Below are 17525 nucleotides of genomic sequence, written 5' to 3' on the forward strand. Positions count from 1 at the left end.
TCATTTCGAGTACCTGGTCATGCCGTTCGGCCTCACTAACGCCCCCGCGACGTTCCAAGCTTTGGTAAATGACGTCTTGCGGGACTTCCTGCATCGGTTCGTCTTCGTATATCTGGACGATATACTCATCTTTTCCCCGGACCCTGAGACCCATGTCCAGCATGTACGTCAGGTCCTACAGCGGTTGTTGGAGAACCGGCTGTTTGTAAAGGGCGAGAAGTGCGAGTTCCACCGCACTTCTTTGTCCTTCCTGGGGTTCATCATCTCCTCCAACTCCGTCGCCCCTGATCCGGCTAAGGTTGCGGCGGTGAGAGATTGGCCCCAACCAACAAGCCGCAGGAAACTACAGCAGTTCCTCGGCTTTGCAAATTTTTACAGGAGGTTCATCAAAGGTTACAGTCAGGTAGTTAGCCCCCTGACTGCCCTGACCTCCACAAAAGTCCCCTTCACCTGGTCGGATCGGTGCGAAGCCGCGTTCCAGGAGTTGAAACGCTGGTTCTCGACTGCACCAGTTCTGGTGCAGCCTGATCCTGATCGCCAGTATATAGTAGAAGTAGACGCCTCTGACTCAGGGATAGGAGCCGTGCTGTCCCAGAGCGTGGAGGCTGATAAAGTTCTCCATCCTTGTGCCTTTTATTCCCGCAGGTTGACCCCAGCTGAACGGAACTATGACGTTGGCAATCGGGAACTTCTTGCGGTGAAGGAGGCTCTTGAAGAGTGGAGACACCTGCTGGAGGGGGCGTCGCTGCCCTTCACGGTTTTCACTGACCATCGGAACCTGGAGTACATCCGGACCGCCAAGCGGCTGAACCCCAGGCAAGCCTGCTGGTCTCTGTTCTTCGGGCGCTTTGACTTACGGATTACATATCGCCCCGGGACCAAGAACCAAAAATCAGATGCATTGTCCCGGGTGCACGAAGAAGAAGCCAAAGCGGGGCTGTCGAACCCCACCGAGACCATCATCCCCGAGTCCACTGTCGTGGCCGCCCTTACCTGGGACGTGGAGAAGACCATCCGGGAGGCCCTGACCAGGAGCCCGGACCCGGAGACTGGCCCCAAGGACAGACTGTACGTCCCACCAGAGGCAAGAGCTGCCGTATTGGACTTCTGTCACGGGTCCAAGCTCTCCTGTCATCCCGGAGTGCGTAGGACCGTGGCAGTAGTCCAGCAGCGCTTCTGGTGGGCGTCCCTGGAAACCGACGTCCGGGACTACATCCAGGCCTGTACCATCTGCGCCAGGGGCAAGGCAGACCATCGGAGGATGACGGGCCTCCTCCAACCCCTGCCAGTGCCTCATCGCCCCTGGTCTCACATCGGCCTGGATTTCATCACGGGCCTCCCGCCGTCCCAGGGCAACACCGTAATCCTCACGATAGTGGACCGGTTCTCCAAGGCGGCCCACTTCGTGGCCCTCCCGAAGCTCCCGACGGCCCAGGAGACAGCAGACCTCCTGGTTCACCACGTCTTGCGGCTGCATGGGATACCTTCGGACATCGTCTCAGATCGTGGTCCCCTGTTCTCTTCACAGGTGTGGAAGAGTTTCTGCAAGGAGCTGGGGGCCACCGTGAGTCTCTCGTCCGGGTACCACCCCCAGACCAACGGCCAGGCAGAGCGGGCCAACCAGGAGTTGGAGCAGGCCCTTCGGTGTGTCACCTCCGCACATCCGGTGGCCTGGAGTCACCATCTGGCCTGGATCGAGTATGCCCACAACAGCCAAGTTTCGTCTGCTACCGGCCTCTCCCCTTTTGAGGTGTGTTTGGGGTACCAGCCCCCATTGTTCCCGCTGGTGGAGGGAGAGGTCGGTGTGCCCTCGGTCCAGGCCCACCTCAGGAGATGTCGCCGGGTGTGGCGGACCGCCCGCTCTGCCCTGTTGAAGGCCCGGACGAGGGCCAAGTCCCATGCGGACCGCCGACGGTCCCCGGCCCCCACGTACCAGCCCGGGCAGGAGGTGTGGCTGTCAACAAAGGATATCCCCCTCTGTGTGGACTCTACCAAGTTGAAGGACAGGTACATTGGACCATTCCCTATCCTCAAGATCATCAACCCGGCCGCAGTGAAGCTCCGTCTCCCGGCTTCGCTGCGGATCCACCCTGTCTTCCACGTGTCCCGTCTCAAACCGCACCACACCTCGCCCCTCTGTACACCTGGACCCACGCCGCCTCCTGCCCGGCTCATCGACGGGGAGCCTGCTTGGACGGTACGCAGGCTCCTGGACGTCCGTCGTAAGGGCCGGGGGTTCCAATATCTGGTGGACTGGGAGGGGTATGGACCTGAAGAACGCTCCTGGGTGAAGAGGAGCTTCATCCTGGACCCGGCCCTCCTGGCCAATTTCTACAGACGTCACCCGGACAAGCCCGGTCGGGCGCCAGGAGGCGCCCGTTGAGGGGGGGGTCCTGTTGTGTGGGCCGCTGAAGAGGAGGTACTGCTGGCCCACCACCTCCAGAGGGCGCCCTGCTTGGAGTGCGGGCGCCAGACCCAGAGGAAGTGACAGCTGTCACTCATCACACCAGCTGTCACTCATCTACACCAGTACTTAAGCCGGACTGCAACTCCACCTCCCCGCCGAGAAATCGACTACCGAGAGGTAACTTCTCTGCTGACTCATATTGTTGAGTGAATTCTGAACTTCTGTTGCAGCCGGTATCCTGTGGTGTTCGCCCTTATCTGGGGAATTGGCATGTGACGACGACGACTGCGCTACAGATAAGTGGTTACACAAGGAGCTGCACGAGTGTGTGATTCGGAGGTGGAGGTCCTCCTCCTGACTGTGTACAGACTTTAGACCACTGAGTGTAAGGACTTACACTCATTCATCTTGTCTCTGCTTTTTGCCAGCAGTACCAGGTTCGACAGCCGAAGACAGAGGTCACCTGGGGACTCGGGACTTGGCGGCTCCGGTGTTCTTCAGACCGTTGGTGGTGGAGGCCGTGTGGGACGCGGCCTCTCTCTCGTCGGGGTCTTCTATCTTCGAGCCTGCCCACACGTCACCTGGTGTTAATTGACTTTGCAATTTCTGTATATTTAGTTGTGTATTGTCACAACATTAAATTGTTACCTTTTGGCTTACTCATTGTCCGTTCATTTGCGCCCCCTGTTGTGGGTCCGTGCTACGACACCTTCCCAACAACTTAATTTATTCAAGGCTCCAGAATATAAATGGATATTGTTCAGTATAGCAGTGTTGTTAAGGGCTTTTGTGTTTATATGAACTTCAACCTGGGGCAAGTTGGCACAGTATCTGCACACGGATTGTTGTGGTTTACTAAGAGACCCACAGCCAATCAATATTTCCTGTCTTAAAATATATTTCATGCCTTGCTTTCTCATTCAGTCTGAGCTGCATATACTATATACGAGGTCTATTAGACAATAAACCGACCCTTTTATTTTTTTTTAACTATATGGATTTGAATGACGTGCAATTCCACCAATCATGCTTGAACCCTCGTGCACATGCGTGAGTTTTTTCACACGTGTCGGTGACGTCATTTCCCTGTGGGCAGGCCTTGAGTGAGTTGTGGTCCCGTCCTCTCGGCTGAATTCCTTTGATTCACACGCTGCTCCAGACGGCGCGCGTTGCTTTATCAAAATTTTTTCTGGACCTGTGAGGAATATCCGAGTGGACACTATTCGAGAAATTAAGCTGGTTTTCGGTGAAAAGTTTAATGGCTGATGAGAGATTATGGGGTGTTTCTGTCGGTGTAAGGACTTCCCACGGAGCGGGACCTGCAGCGCTCCCAGGCGCCGTCGTCGGCCTGTTTCGACCTGAAAACATCGTAATTTAAGGCTTAATTCACCCAGGATGTTGTGAGAGAACAGAGAAGATTCAGAAGAGGTCGGCATGAGGACTTTACGCGGACATTCCACTGTTTAAGGACATTTTGTAATGAAAGACGTGCGCGCAAATTTGCCGAGTCGTTTCCGTGACGACTCAGCAAATCTGTGTGCGCCGCGACAGGAAAAACACCTCCAAGTTGAAAACCATTTGTAAAATTCAGGCGGCTTTTGATGGCTTTCAACAAGTGAGTAACTGAGAAATTGTTTAACAGCTTGGGCATGTTCCAACTTGCCCGTTAAGGTTTCCAACGGAGGTGTTTTTCCTGTTGCGACCCCCCCGCGGTCGGGTGCGGCCCGACATGCGACTCTGCCTGCACGTTCTTTCATTACAAAATGTCCGTTAACAATGGAATGTCCGAATAAACTCCTCATGCCGACTTCTTCTGAAAGTTCTCTGTTCTCTGACGACTTCCTGGGTCAACAGAGCCTGAAATGTGGAAGTTTTCAACTTGAAACAGCGAGACGCTGCCGCCTCGAAGCGCAGATCGCCGTCAGGCACCGTGGGCCGTCCTTACGGCGACACTAACAGACCAAAATCTCTCATCAGCCATTAAAATTTTTACCGAAAACCAGCTGAATTTATCGAATGGTGTCCACTCAGTTGTGCCTTACAGTTTTGAAAAAATTTTGATCAAACAAAGCAGCAGCCTCTGAGCCATTCCTAAACAATGAAAAAAACGAGGAGAGGGTGGGCGACTCCTCACTCAAAGACTGCCCACAGGCGAATGACGTAACCGACGGGCGAGAAAAAACTCTTGCATGCCCACGAGGGTTCAAGCATGTCTGATGTAATCACACGTGATTCAAATCCATATGGTTTTTGAAAAAAATAATAAGGTTGGATACTTTTCTAATAGACCTCGTACAACCCCTGGCAAAAATTATGGAATCACCGGCCTCGGAGGATATTCATTCAGTTGTTTAATTTTGTAGAAAAAAGCAGATCACAGACATGACACAAAACTAAAGTCATTTCAAATGGCAACTTTCTGGCTTTAAGAAACACTATAAGAAATCAGGAAAAAAAATTGTGGCAGTCAGTAACGGTTACTTTTTTAGACCAAGCAGAGGGAAAAAATATGGAATCACTCAATTCTGAGGAAAAAATTATGGAATCATGAAAAACAAAAGAACGCTCCAACACATCACTAGTATTTTGTTGCACCACCTCTGGCTTTTATAACAGCTTGCAGTCTCTGAGGCATGGACTTAATGAGTGACAAACAGTACTCTTCATCAATCTGGCTCCAACTTTCTCTGATTGCTGTTGCCAGATCAGCTTTGCAGGTTGGAGCCTTGTCATGGACCATTTTCTTCAACTTCCACCAAAGATTTTCAATTGCATTAATTGGACTATTTGCAGGCCATGACATTGACCCTATGTGTCTTTTTGCAAGGAATGTTTTCACAGTTTTTGCTCTATACCAAGATGCATTATCATCTTGAAAAATGATTTCATCATCCCCAAACATCCTTTCAATTGATGGGATAAGAAAAGTGTCCAAAATATCAATGTAAACTTGTGCATTTATTGATGATGTAATGACAGCCATCTCTCCAGTGCCTTTACCTGACATGCAGCCCCATATCATCAATGACTGTGGAAATTTACAAGTTCTCTTCAGGCAGTCATCTTTATAAATCTCATTGGAACAGCACCAAACAAAAGTTCAGGAATCATCACCTTGCCCAATGCAGATTCGAGATTCATCACTGAATATGACTTTCATCCAGTCATCCACAGTCCACAATTGCTTTTCCTTAGCCCATTGTAACCTTGTTTTTTTCTGTTTAGGTGTTAATGATGGCTTTCGTTTAGCTTTTCTGCATGTAAATCCCATTTCCTTTAGGCGGTTTCTTACAGTTCGGTCACAGACGTTGACTCCAGTTTCCTCCAGTTTCCTCCCATTCGTTCCTCATTTGTTTTGTTGTGCATTTTTGATTTTTGAGACATATTGCTTTAAGTTTTCTGTCTTGATGCTTTGATGTCTTCCTTGGTCTACCAGTATGTTTGCCTTTAACAACCTTCCCATGTTGTTTGTATTTGGTCCAGAGTTTTGACACAGCTGACTGTGAACAACCAACATCTTTTGCAACATTGCGTGATGATTTACCCTCTTTTAAGAGTTTGATAATCCTCTCCTTTGTTTCAATTGACATCTCTCATGTTGGAGCCATGATTCATGTCAGTCCACTTGGTGCAACAGCTCTCCAAGGTGTGATCACTCCTTTTTAGATGCAGACTAACGAGCAGATCTGATTTGATGCAGGTGTTAGTTTTGGGGATGAAAATTTACAGGGTGATTCCATAATTTATTCCTCAGAATTGAGTGAGTCCATATTTTTCTTCCCTCTGCTTGGTCTAAAAAAGTAACCGTTACTGACTGTCACAATTTTTTTTCTTGATTTCTTATAGTGTTTCTTAAAGCCAGAAAGCTGCCATTTGAAATGACTTTAGTTTTGTGTCATGTCTGTGATCTGCTTTTTTCTACAAAATTAAACAACTGAATGAACATCCTCCGAGGCCGGTGATTCCATAATTATTGCCAGGGGTTGTATTACCCTCCATTATAAAAAGCATTATTATGAGGGAATAGAGTGAAGGCATGAAATATGAACAGTGTATGAAAGGGTTAAAGCCGACTGTGTGTATCTCCACCCTGTTTGTGCTCAGTCTCTCTCACTTTCAGGTGTTTGATTTCCCTTTTGTTGCAGAGTTCCACCTGATTCTCTGCAGGAATCTGTACTTGACTCCAGCAAAGCTTTGTGGAAAGACATTGTGCAATGTTTAAAAAAAATACAAAAGATTATAAAAAGAAGCCATCCAACTTGCTCAATTTGTGACGTAGATGTCAACAAAGGCATAACACACAGGTTTAGAAAATGGATGGATGGATATAGATTAAAATACACACCCAAAAGAAAGAAGAGAAACTGAATGGCTGATGATAGATATATAAATGTGTGTTTGGAATGAGTTTTCTATTCATTTTTCAGCTTCACCCTCATCGTGCACCATCATGGCTGCTGCATTTTTTATGGCGATGCTTCTGTCGCTAGCGGGCTTCACTCACAGCTTCAAGCCACTGTCTTCTGAGGGTTCAAAGACCACCGTGACATCACGCGGATTGCAGTACTGAGAAAGACAGCTGAAGTCTGCCGAGACATTGCTATCTCTAAGGGACAGGACTTCAACCTGGTGGTGAGTGTGAAAGTTTCATCCAAACAGTACAAGTTTGTATGCAGTCAACTGAAAGTGTTTTCTGCATTCATTGGTGACATGTCAAAAAATGCCTCTTGAAGAGGAAAAACCATATACTGTGCATCCAGAAAGTATTCACAGTGCTGCACTTTTTCCATATTTTTCATGCTACAGCCTTATTCCAAAATGGATGGAATTCTTTTTTCCCCTTAAAATTCTACAATGACAATGTGAAACAAGTTTTTTCTTTTACTTTTTTTAGATTTTTGTAAATTTATTCAAAATATTAAAAATTGACAAATCACATGTACATAAGTATTACAGCCTTTGCCATGAAGCTCAAAATTGAGCCCAGGTGCATCCTGTTTCCCTGTTTCCTTGAGATGTTTGTACAGTTCAGTTATGAACTTGAGATGAGATCCCTGGTCAGTGCTGCCTGGTGATGCTTCAAATGCTGCACTATTATCCCAGTCTCAATGAAACCATCCATAACAGGACTAAATGACTACAGGCCCATCACCCTGACACCTCTAGTCATGAAGTCTTTTGAATGGCTGGTGTTGAGCCACCTGAAGGACATCACAGGACCTCTGCTGGACCCCCTGCAGTTAGCCTCACGGGCAATCAGATCAGCTGAGGATGCAGTTAACATGGGACTGCATTACATACAGATACAAAGATACATATACTTTATTTGTCATTGTAACCAGTACAATGAAAGGTAAATATAAACCTGAGTAAACCACGCTCAGACTTTAAAGGTCTGGAGAAGAAAAGAAAAATTTAATTTAACCAAATAAAAGAGGTATGTCCAGAGCACAAATTAAAAAAGAAAAACAATATAAGATTGTAATAGCAAAAAAGAGATTGCATATAAAAAAGAGAAAAGTATATACAAAACTGTGGATATTGCACAAAAACAAATATCGCACTCAAGTGTGCCATGTGACATGGCTATTTGGTTCCATTGGCATTCAAAGCTCTAACAGCAGTTGGGTAGAAACCGTTTTTCAGTCTTTTTGTACTTGCTTTAGTGGCCCTGTACCTTCTGCCTAATGGCAATAGCTCACACAGAGAGTGGTCAGAGTAGGATGAGTCCTTTAGGATGGTGTTGGCTCTCCTGAGACAGTAAGAGCCATGAAGGTCCCCCAGTGTGGGAAGAGGGCACCCAATGATCTTCTCTGCCATTTTGATAACCCTCTGGAGCTCTTTCCTGTTTGCCCCCGTGCAGCTTGCAAACCATGTACAGAGGCAGTATGTGAGGATGCTCTCCATGGTAGAGTGGGAAAAAGACACCAGCAATCTCTGGTTTATGTTGTTTTTCCAGAGGATTCTCAGAAAGTGGAGTCTTTACTATGCCTTCTTTACCAAGTGTGTGATATTCAGGTCCCAGGTCAGTTTCTCATCTGTGTGGACTCCCAGGAAACAGAAGTCCCTGACCCTTTCCACACAGGTCCTCCCAGTGATAATGGGCTGCATGTCTGTTTTGTTTTTCCTGAAGTCTCCTGAGGTCCTTGGTTTTGGATGTGTACAGGAGCAGGTTATTTTCTCTATACCACACATCAGCTGCTCGACCTCCTCCTGGTAAGGTGACTCATCTCCTCCAGTGATACAGCCTACCACTGTGGTGTCATCAGCATACTTAATGAAGGTGTGGCTGATGTGGATAGGGGCACAGTCAGAGATCTAGAAGGTGAAGGGCATCAGGCTCAGCACGCAGCCTTGGGAGGAACCAGTACTGAGTGTGAGAGCTGTGGACATGTGGGGGCCAATCCTGACTCTGTGAGCGATCTGACAGATAGTCCTTAATCCAAAGACATGTGGAATGAGGTAGACTGAGGTTCAGCAATTTCCTCACGGGGCCATGGGGGAGGATGGTGTTGAATGCTGAACTATAGTCCACGAAGAGAAAACGGGCGTAGTCACCTTGTTGCTCCAGATGGGTCAGCGTGGTGTGGAGGGCAGCAGTCAGGGCATCCTATGTTGACCTGTTGGCCTTGTAAGCAAATTGATATGGGTCTTGAGTGAGGGTTAGGAATGACATGATGTGATGTCTAACTAGTTTTTCAAATCACTTCATCACCACCGGTGTGAGTGCAACAGGTCTGTAGTTGTTGAAGCTGGTTATGGGGGATTTCTTAGGAAGGGGGACTATGACGGAACATCAGACTGTGTCAAGGACCGGTTGAAGATTTTGGTGAAAATCCCAGCAAGCTGGCCTGCACAGTCTTTCAGCACCCGTCCGGAGACACCGTCAGGGCATGCTGCTTTGCATGCGTGCCCTCAGCGTATGCCTCACCCCGTGCTCCCCCATCGTGAAGTTACTCCCAGCCATTGGCGGCGACATGGCTGCTCGTGATGTCACAGTCTTGAAGCCAGCAAAGAAGAGATTTAACTCTTCTGCCAACGTGGGGACACCTTCAGCAGTTCTGATTCCAGCTTTGTAGTTGGTGAGGTGCTGGACCGCCATCCATGCCTGCCTGCTGTTGTTGCTGTCCAGGTGGTCGTCGATCCTCCTCCTGAAATCCTCCTTGGCCTTCCTGATGCCTATCTTCAGGTTGATGCGGGCTGTGCTGTAGAAAGCCCTATCACCTGCTTTGAAGCCAGAGTTTCTCTCCCTCAGCAGCTGCTTCCCCTCCCTGGTCATTAAGGGTTTCTGATTGGGGTAGACCCAGATGCATTTCTCCACTGTGGCCGTATCTACACAGTTCTTAATGTAACACAGTATAGTGTGCGTAAAGACATCCAGGTCCTCATCCTCAAAGATGTCCCAGTCAGTGTTGTTGAAACAGTCCTGCAGCTGCTGAGAAGCACCACCTGGCCATGTTTTCACCATCTTAATGGTGATGGGGTTGGATTTCCGGAGGGAGGTATATGCAGGGATGACTTGCAGAGAGATGTGGTGTCAGGATGGGCGGGTGCCCGGCTACCAAGGCGGCTGGACCCGCAACACAGACTCCCAGACTAGGCTTAGGTGTAGAGGAAATCATGGTTTTTAATCCAGGCTTGGGTTTGGTACACAAGTAATCAGTCAGCTCAGCAGAGGTACAAACAGGGTCAAGCTGAGACACAGTCATACACGAGCAGGGTTCAGAGACACAAGCAAACACCGACATCTGGGATGAGGCAAGAGGCATGGTCGAAGAATACAGAGCAAGGTTCAGAACATGGCAAGACAAAAATCAGGACTATGAATGGGCGCTGGAAAGTGTACAAAGACAACAATCTGGCGGGGAAGTGAAGGACTGTGAGATTTAAATACATGTGGACTAATTAGTGTGTAACGAGGGACAGGTGGTGTCGAGGTGCACGTGAGGAACAATCTAGAAGGGGGCGTGGCTAGTGAACAAAGATAACGCACAGACAAGATTGTGAGGTGGGAAGTACACAAACTGAAGTGATGTAATAGACAAAGATACGTGAGCAGGTACGAGAGCAGGAGTGAAATGGAAACACAAAGCAGACAATCAAAGTGAGGGGAAAAAACAATGTCAGGTGCAGGGCGTGGAGTGAACATAAATAACTGGGCAGACTAAGACCAAAACTGAGAAGCAAACCAGAAGATAATAAACAGAATAATAGGAAATAAAACACTATGACAAAACTAAACTGGAACAGACAGACAAAACTATAAGTAAAACAGAAACTGAATGATAATAAAACCTGACATCAAAGTACTACATATAACAGAAATTAGAACAGCAAAAATAGGCAGACAAGAACTAAATGATAAACCATAAAAACACAGACTGATTGAACAAAACCAGAACGGAACTGAAACATGACCGAAGTATAAAAGTAACAAAGAAAGAAGTGACAAAGCAAAAATAGAACATAGAATAACCGCATCATGAAAATAACAATTAAGAAAACAAGACTGGGGCAGAAGGAGAAGCACTAAAGGAGCCTAGATCAGGGCACGGCATGACAAGTGGCCTGACTTGCCTATGTGTGGTGCAGGTCTTGCCCTGTAGCCTTGCTTAATATTGGTGAAAACTTTGTCCAGTACATTTTCTCCTCTTGTGCCACATTTGACATGTTGATAAAGTCTGGGGAGCACTGATTTTACATCCCTGCAGCGCCTGGACTCTGCAGGGATGTACATAGGGATCCTGTTTGTCGACTTCAGCTTGGCTTTCAACACCATCATCCCCAACATCCTCAACAAAAAACTCTCCAACCTCTCTGTGCCAGCTCCCACCTGCCAGTGGATCTCCAACTTCCTGACAGACAGGACACAGCAGGTGAGGCTGCGGAGCATCACATCCAGCACATGGACAATCAGCACTGGTGTCCCTCAGGGGTGTGTGCTCTCCCCACTGCTCTTTTCCCTCGATACAAATGACTGCACCTCAGGGAACTCCTCTGTTAAACTCCTAAGTTTACAGATGACACCACCATTGGTCTCAACCAGGATAGTGATGAGGCTGCATATAGACAGGAAGTGGAACAATTGGTCCTCTGGTGTGGTCAGAACAAACTGGAGCTGCACCCGCTCAAGACTGTGGAGATGATAGTGGACTTCAGGAGAACCCGCCCCCCAATCTCCATTCTTAACAACACTGTGTCTACTGTGGACACTTTCCGGTTCCTGGGATCCACCATCTTCCAAGATCTGAAGTGGATCTCCCACATAGACTCCATCAGAATAAAGGCAGGATGTATTTCTTCAGACAGCTCAGAAAGATCAATCTGCCCCAGAAACTGCTCATCATCTTTTACACATCCATCATTTAGTCTATCCTGTGCATCTCCATCTCTGTTTGGTTTCCTTCTGCCTCCAAACATGACATAGACAGACTTCAATGAACTGTCAGGTGTGCAGACAAAAATCATCGGAGCCAGTCTGCCCTCTATCCAGGAATTATATTGGTCCAGGACCAGGAAGCGAACTGGCAACATCTCTACAGACCCCTCATACCCTGGACACAAACTCCTCCCCTCCTTGTTGACATTACAGAGCTCTGGACATCAAAACAACCAGACACAGGAACAGTTTCTTCCCACAGGCCATCACTCTGCTCTACTGAGTTCCCAATTGTTTTATAAAATGCTAATCCTGTTTACCTTGAAATCTCTGTTGTTTCTTCTTGAACCCAACGAACTGACACAGAAGCATGTTCTCAGTTTCAGATCATGATTTCTGCTTTCTTTTCTCGTGACACATTCAGATATTTGTCATGTCTTCATCAGATTGATGACAGCCTGACACCCGGTATGGTGCAAAGGGCCTGTTCACCAGATGACTCTACAGTCAAGTTCATCTTCACCAGTGTCATTTTCCAAGGCGCCCTTCTGGATATGTACATGAACAATGCTTTGATTGACATTGTGTTCGCTCTAAGTTCTAAGCACCATTTTGATGATGAGACATTTGCTGAAGGACGGGATCTGATCAAAGCAGGTACATGTCCAGTGATATTTTGCAAACTGAGATTCCATAGAAATGTAATAAGATTCGAACTGACAGGATTTTGTCAAAAATCTGAAACAAATTGCTGAATCACTCAGATGCATGTAGTTCCACATGTTTGATGTTACATCTTTGACTGTTTTCCATGGTGTGGCTAATCCACCGTATGGTTGGACTTGGGTTTTTTGTTTTGTTTTGTTTTGTTTTCCATTTGTGTTATTCAGGTGTGACTGTTGTGAAAAAACACGTGGAGTTGGAGTTGTTTGTCGAAGGGAGGATAATTCTAGCAACAACTTTTCACACACTGCAGGTAATTGATTTCTTACAGTTACTGTCAGCTGCTCCTTTGAAGAGGAGAAGTTTGATTTGACATACAGCTCCACAATGCTGTTGATGTGACTCCATTTTTGTACTTTGTATTAAGGACTTCTACAGCCACAGTAACTGGGTTGAGCTGGGGAACCGGGCTCCTTACAAAGCCCTGATCAAACCAAGTACTGACCTGATGAATCTGGCAGGTACGGTGAGGCTGAAGCAAGCACACTTCAGTACTTCAGCTATGAATGTTAATTGTGACTCTGTGGCCACGCCTCGAACAGCATGAATGAGCACCTTAGAAGCTTGGGGCCTTATTTGTAAAACATTGTGTAAGATTCATGCTGAAAGCACACTGAAAGTTAAACAAAAGACAAAAATGCCATACAAGAAAAAAAAAAAATCAAACCTATAAAACCATTTGTAAATGCACAATCATTGTCCTTATAAATCACACTTTGAATTGTGCTTGTGTTTTGAAATAGAAACTGCTGAAACAAACTTTTCAATCAAATATAATTAATATTTCAAAATCAGTTTTTACCTTTTTTTAATTTCATGTTAAATGTAAGTGCCACAATTCTGAGAGTACTGACAGATGCTGGTCTCCTAATATAACTAAAGCAAAGTCTTTGGACCGAACATCGATGTAGACTGATGTAAATATATCATGTTATAAAATTGTTGTTGATTGCATGTGATACACCATAGTTCAAAATTACTTGGGTGTATGAAGGCACTTTAAGTATAAATATAATTCAGGCCTGCAGATTATTTTACATTTCTGCAACATATGTACATGGGTGGCACCAGGGAGCGCTAGAGCTCCCCCTGGATTTGTTACTACAGAAAACAAAAAATCCAAGCTCGACCATGGATGACGAAAGGGTTACGAAATGCATGTAATAAGAAAAATACACTGTATAGAGAATTCCTAAAACTAAAGACTAAAGAGGCAGAAAATAGATATAAGAAATACAAAAATAGATTAACTAATATTATACGGGTATGTAGGAAGGAATATTATAGTAACATATTATATAATAACAAAAACAATATTAAAGGAATATGGGATATATTAAATAGCATTATCAAAAATGGTAATAAAAAACAGAGTTACCCTCAGTATTTCATTGATAATAATGTCAAGAAGGAAAATAAGGATGAGGTAGTCAACGGTTTTAATAATTTTTTGTAAATATTGGACCAAGCTTGGCAGAAAAAATTCCCGATTACCAACCTGAGGATTGGGATAATAATCTCATAGAAAGAAATCCCTGTTCAATGTTCCTCACAGCAGTGGATGGAAAAGAAATTATAGACATTGTGAATAATTGTAAATATAAAACATCTACCGATTTAAATGAAATTGATATGGTGGTGGTAAAACAGGTCATTGAATGGATTGTAGAACCATTAACATACATCTGTAACTTATCATTTCAAACCGGTAAATTTCCCAATCAAATGAAAATGGCTAAGGTTGTGCCGCTGTATAAGACTGGGGATAGACACCACTTCACAAATTATAGACCTGTTTCTTTGCTTCCACAATTTTCCAGATTATTAGAAAAGTTATTCAATAATAGATTAGACAAATTCATAAATAAACATAAATTACTTACTGATAGTCAATATGGATTCAGAGCACATAGTTCAACATCACTTGCATTAATAGAATCAGTTGAGGCGATTACAAACGCCATAGACCACAAATTACATTCAGTTGGAATATTTATAGACCTTAAAAAGGCTTTTGATACAATCAATCATGACATATTAATCAATAAACTTGAACAGTATGGGATTAGGGGGTTGGTGTTGCACTGGGTGAGAAGCTACTTAAGTAACAGAAAACAGTTTGTGAAGTTGGGGGAATATACATCATCATGCTTGGACAATGCTTGTGGCGTCCCACAGGGGTCAGTATTGGGTCCAAAACTGTTTCTAATGTCAATGTTTCCAAAATATTAAAATTAGTATTATTTGCAGATGACACAAGCATTTTTTGTTCAGGGGGGATTTGCAGGAGTTACTGAGTAGGATCAGTATAGAAATGGGAAAATTGAAAATATGGTTTGACAGAAACAAATTATCATTAAACTTAAGTAAAACAAAATACGTTATTTGGCTATTGTAATATATATATATATATATATATATATATATATATATATATATATATATATATATATATATATTGATATCGGTTTAGGTGTGTAGGAATCTATGTGTATATGTGGCAAAGGGTATTACTGGTTGTGGGGAAGAAGGGGTAGGGATAAATAAGCTGATGCTTCACCCTACCCCTTTTCGGACATGTTGGGTACACAGTAGGAACTTTTTTGTTGTTGTCTTTACTGATCTATCTTGTAATTGTTGTTGTATCAAATGTTCGAAATAAACAGTTTTCATTCATTCATTCATTCATTCATTCATACATTTTCATTCATTCATTCATTCATTTTCATTCATTCATTCATTCATTCATTCATTATAGCACCCCCATAGCACCCCAAGAAAATAATTCCTCATTTATTGTTTTAATTTAATTTTATCCCATGTTTTAAGGGCCTTGTCTATATTGAAATTGAACTTCTGCTATACAATCTTTTTCTTTGACATTTTCAAAAAGTGTTCCATTCAATAAAAATCTCCGTTCTCACAGATCCAGTGAAACTGCGTGAAATGCTGTAGTACACATGCCAGGCCTGTATGTAACACTGTAACACAAAAAAAGTGGAGAAGACATGGAGCTAACAATAAAAGCTAAACCTTTAAAAGCCAGCTCATGGATTAAATGAAGTCTTTTAATCTGACCTGTTGCCTGGATTCATCATCACATCTAAAAACTCTTCTCCACGACACCCTTGTTTAGGAAGATGACGTCTGGAAATGTGTTGATTCGTTATGAGGGAAGTTACTTGTTAAGGGTTTTTTTAAGAAGTCTCTCAGTGTCCGTCTCCTCTCAGACTGAGCTGGAGGATGCCGGCACTTTGTCGCAATACCAACAAGAAGGAAAAAACAATAATACACTGTAAAATTACACTGTTAAGAACATGTTATTCAGGCAGGACGATGACATCATCCTTTCAGTTTTCCACAGTAAGACACTTGTGGTGTTTTCAGATTTATGTGATTAGACAAATATTCCACTCATAAAAGAAAATAAACATTCATCAACAAAAATGATTTTTTAACACCAGTGAGTGTAACGTGACATTCAATGACATCACGTTCAACAATGTCATGATAATAAAAAATAATAAATTTCATTTATAATGCACCTTTCATTAATAAAACTTCAAAGTGCTACAGGAAAAAAACAATAAAACCAAGGATTAACAAGAGAATAAAAACAGAAAAACGTAAGCTAAAAACAGTCAGCAGAATAGAATAAAACCAAAATAAAATACAATAAAAAGACTAAGATGCAACAGATTAAAATTATTGAGATATGTGATAGGCCTAGTGTCTAAACAGGTACATCTTGAGACTTTTTTAAAAGCTTCCACAGTTTGTGGAGCCCTCAGATGGTCAGGAAGGAAGTTACAAATATGAAGTGCAGCTGAACAGAAAACCCCGTCTCCCATGGTGTGAAGTTTTGTGCGAGGGGTACGGAGGAGATTAGTGTTGTATGCACAGAGGGAACAGGAGGATGTGTGGGGAGTGAGGAGGTCTTTTGGGGTATGTGGGAGCATTGCCATGGATGCAGTAGTGGGTGATGAGAACAGTCTTAAAATGGATTCTGTAGGTGATGGGGAGCTAGTGAAGGTTATGGAGTATAGGTGTAATGTGCTCCTGTTTACGTCCTCTCATCAGAATTCTAGCTGCGCTGTTTTGAATGTATTGGAACCTTTGAAGGTTTTTTCCAGAGATCCTAAAGAGCAGGGAGTTACAGTAATCAAGCCTAGAGGAGACAAAGGCATGGACAAGTTTTTCAGCATCAATGATGACGTCGTACCGCAGTGAGTGTAGTTTCAAGTTGCTGAAATGGTTCAGTTTTTGCTGCCCAAATATGGAATTGGAGTGGAACTGGAAAGAAATGAAGTCTGTGTCGCCTAAAGAACTACCTGAGGAACAACAGAAGGCACAGACAAACCAGTGACCCGGTGTCACTCCAAGCAATTACCCCTCAGAGAACATGGCCTCTGGACAGTGACCAAATCATTGATGTTTTTGCTCTTAACCACAACAGGCCAACTGTTATGCACTGTTATGAAGACATCAATGGTAGCTGAAATATTTTCTCTGCCTGCCGTTAGCATTTTTCTCCTTAGGCTAGTTACATGTGTAGGTCTGTGAATATTTGTATTGAACAGTAGCTTAAGTTTGTGTGTGTGATTTTGGTCATTCTGTATGTCATTAGTGACTGTCGCAGATCAGAATGTGGCTATGTGCATGCACGCCAGTGAATTTGGCAGAGGTGTAGCAGAGAGCTGAAGCAACAAATGAGCCAATAGCACCCACATAAAAATGCCAAGCTCCCCCATAGCACCTGCAGAAAAAATATCTGTGGAGCCACCACTGCATATGTGATGGAAACACACCCACATTCACAAATTAATTTCAGCCCAGATCATTCAAAGCAAGTTAATGCAACAGAATAGAAAAAAAAATTATAGCACTGCAATTCAAATTCTGTGCGATTTCTTGACCAGACATTTCAGGCAGGGCCATGACTTTGCACACAAATCACTTCTATTCTATTCTGTGTAATTAGGGGTATAGATTCAGAGTCTGTTGCTTCACCAAAAA

At 44.3% G+C, this 17525-nt stretch overlaps 1 protein-coding gene across 1 annotated transcript in view; it reads left to right on the forward strand.

Annotated features, from left to right (window-relative positions):
- The first annotated feature begins 6881 nt into the window (after window positions 1-6881).
- The window catches only part of LOC117526598 (von Willebrand factor A domain-containing protein 7-like), a 58402-nt gene continuing 47758 nt past the window's right edge, over window positions 6882-17525 (forward strand). The window contains 5 exon segments of the mRNA XM_034188656.1: window positions 6882-6942; window positions 6945-7039; window positions 12233-12443; window positions 12677-12762; window positions 12877-12970. Of these exon segments, the coding sequence (XP_034044547.1) occupies window positions 6882-6942; window positions 6945-7039; window positions 12233-12443; window positions 12677-12762; window positions 12877-12970 (547 nt within the window).

Source organism: Thalassophryne amazonica, chromosome 15 (assembly GCF_902500255.1).
Source record: "Thalassophryne amazonica chromosome 15, fThaAma1.1, whole genome shotgun sequence".
NCBI lineage: Eukaryota > Metazoa > Chordata > Actinopteri > Batrachoidiformes > Batrachoididae > Thalassophryne > Thalassophryne amazonica.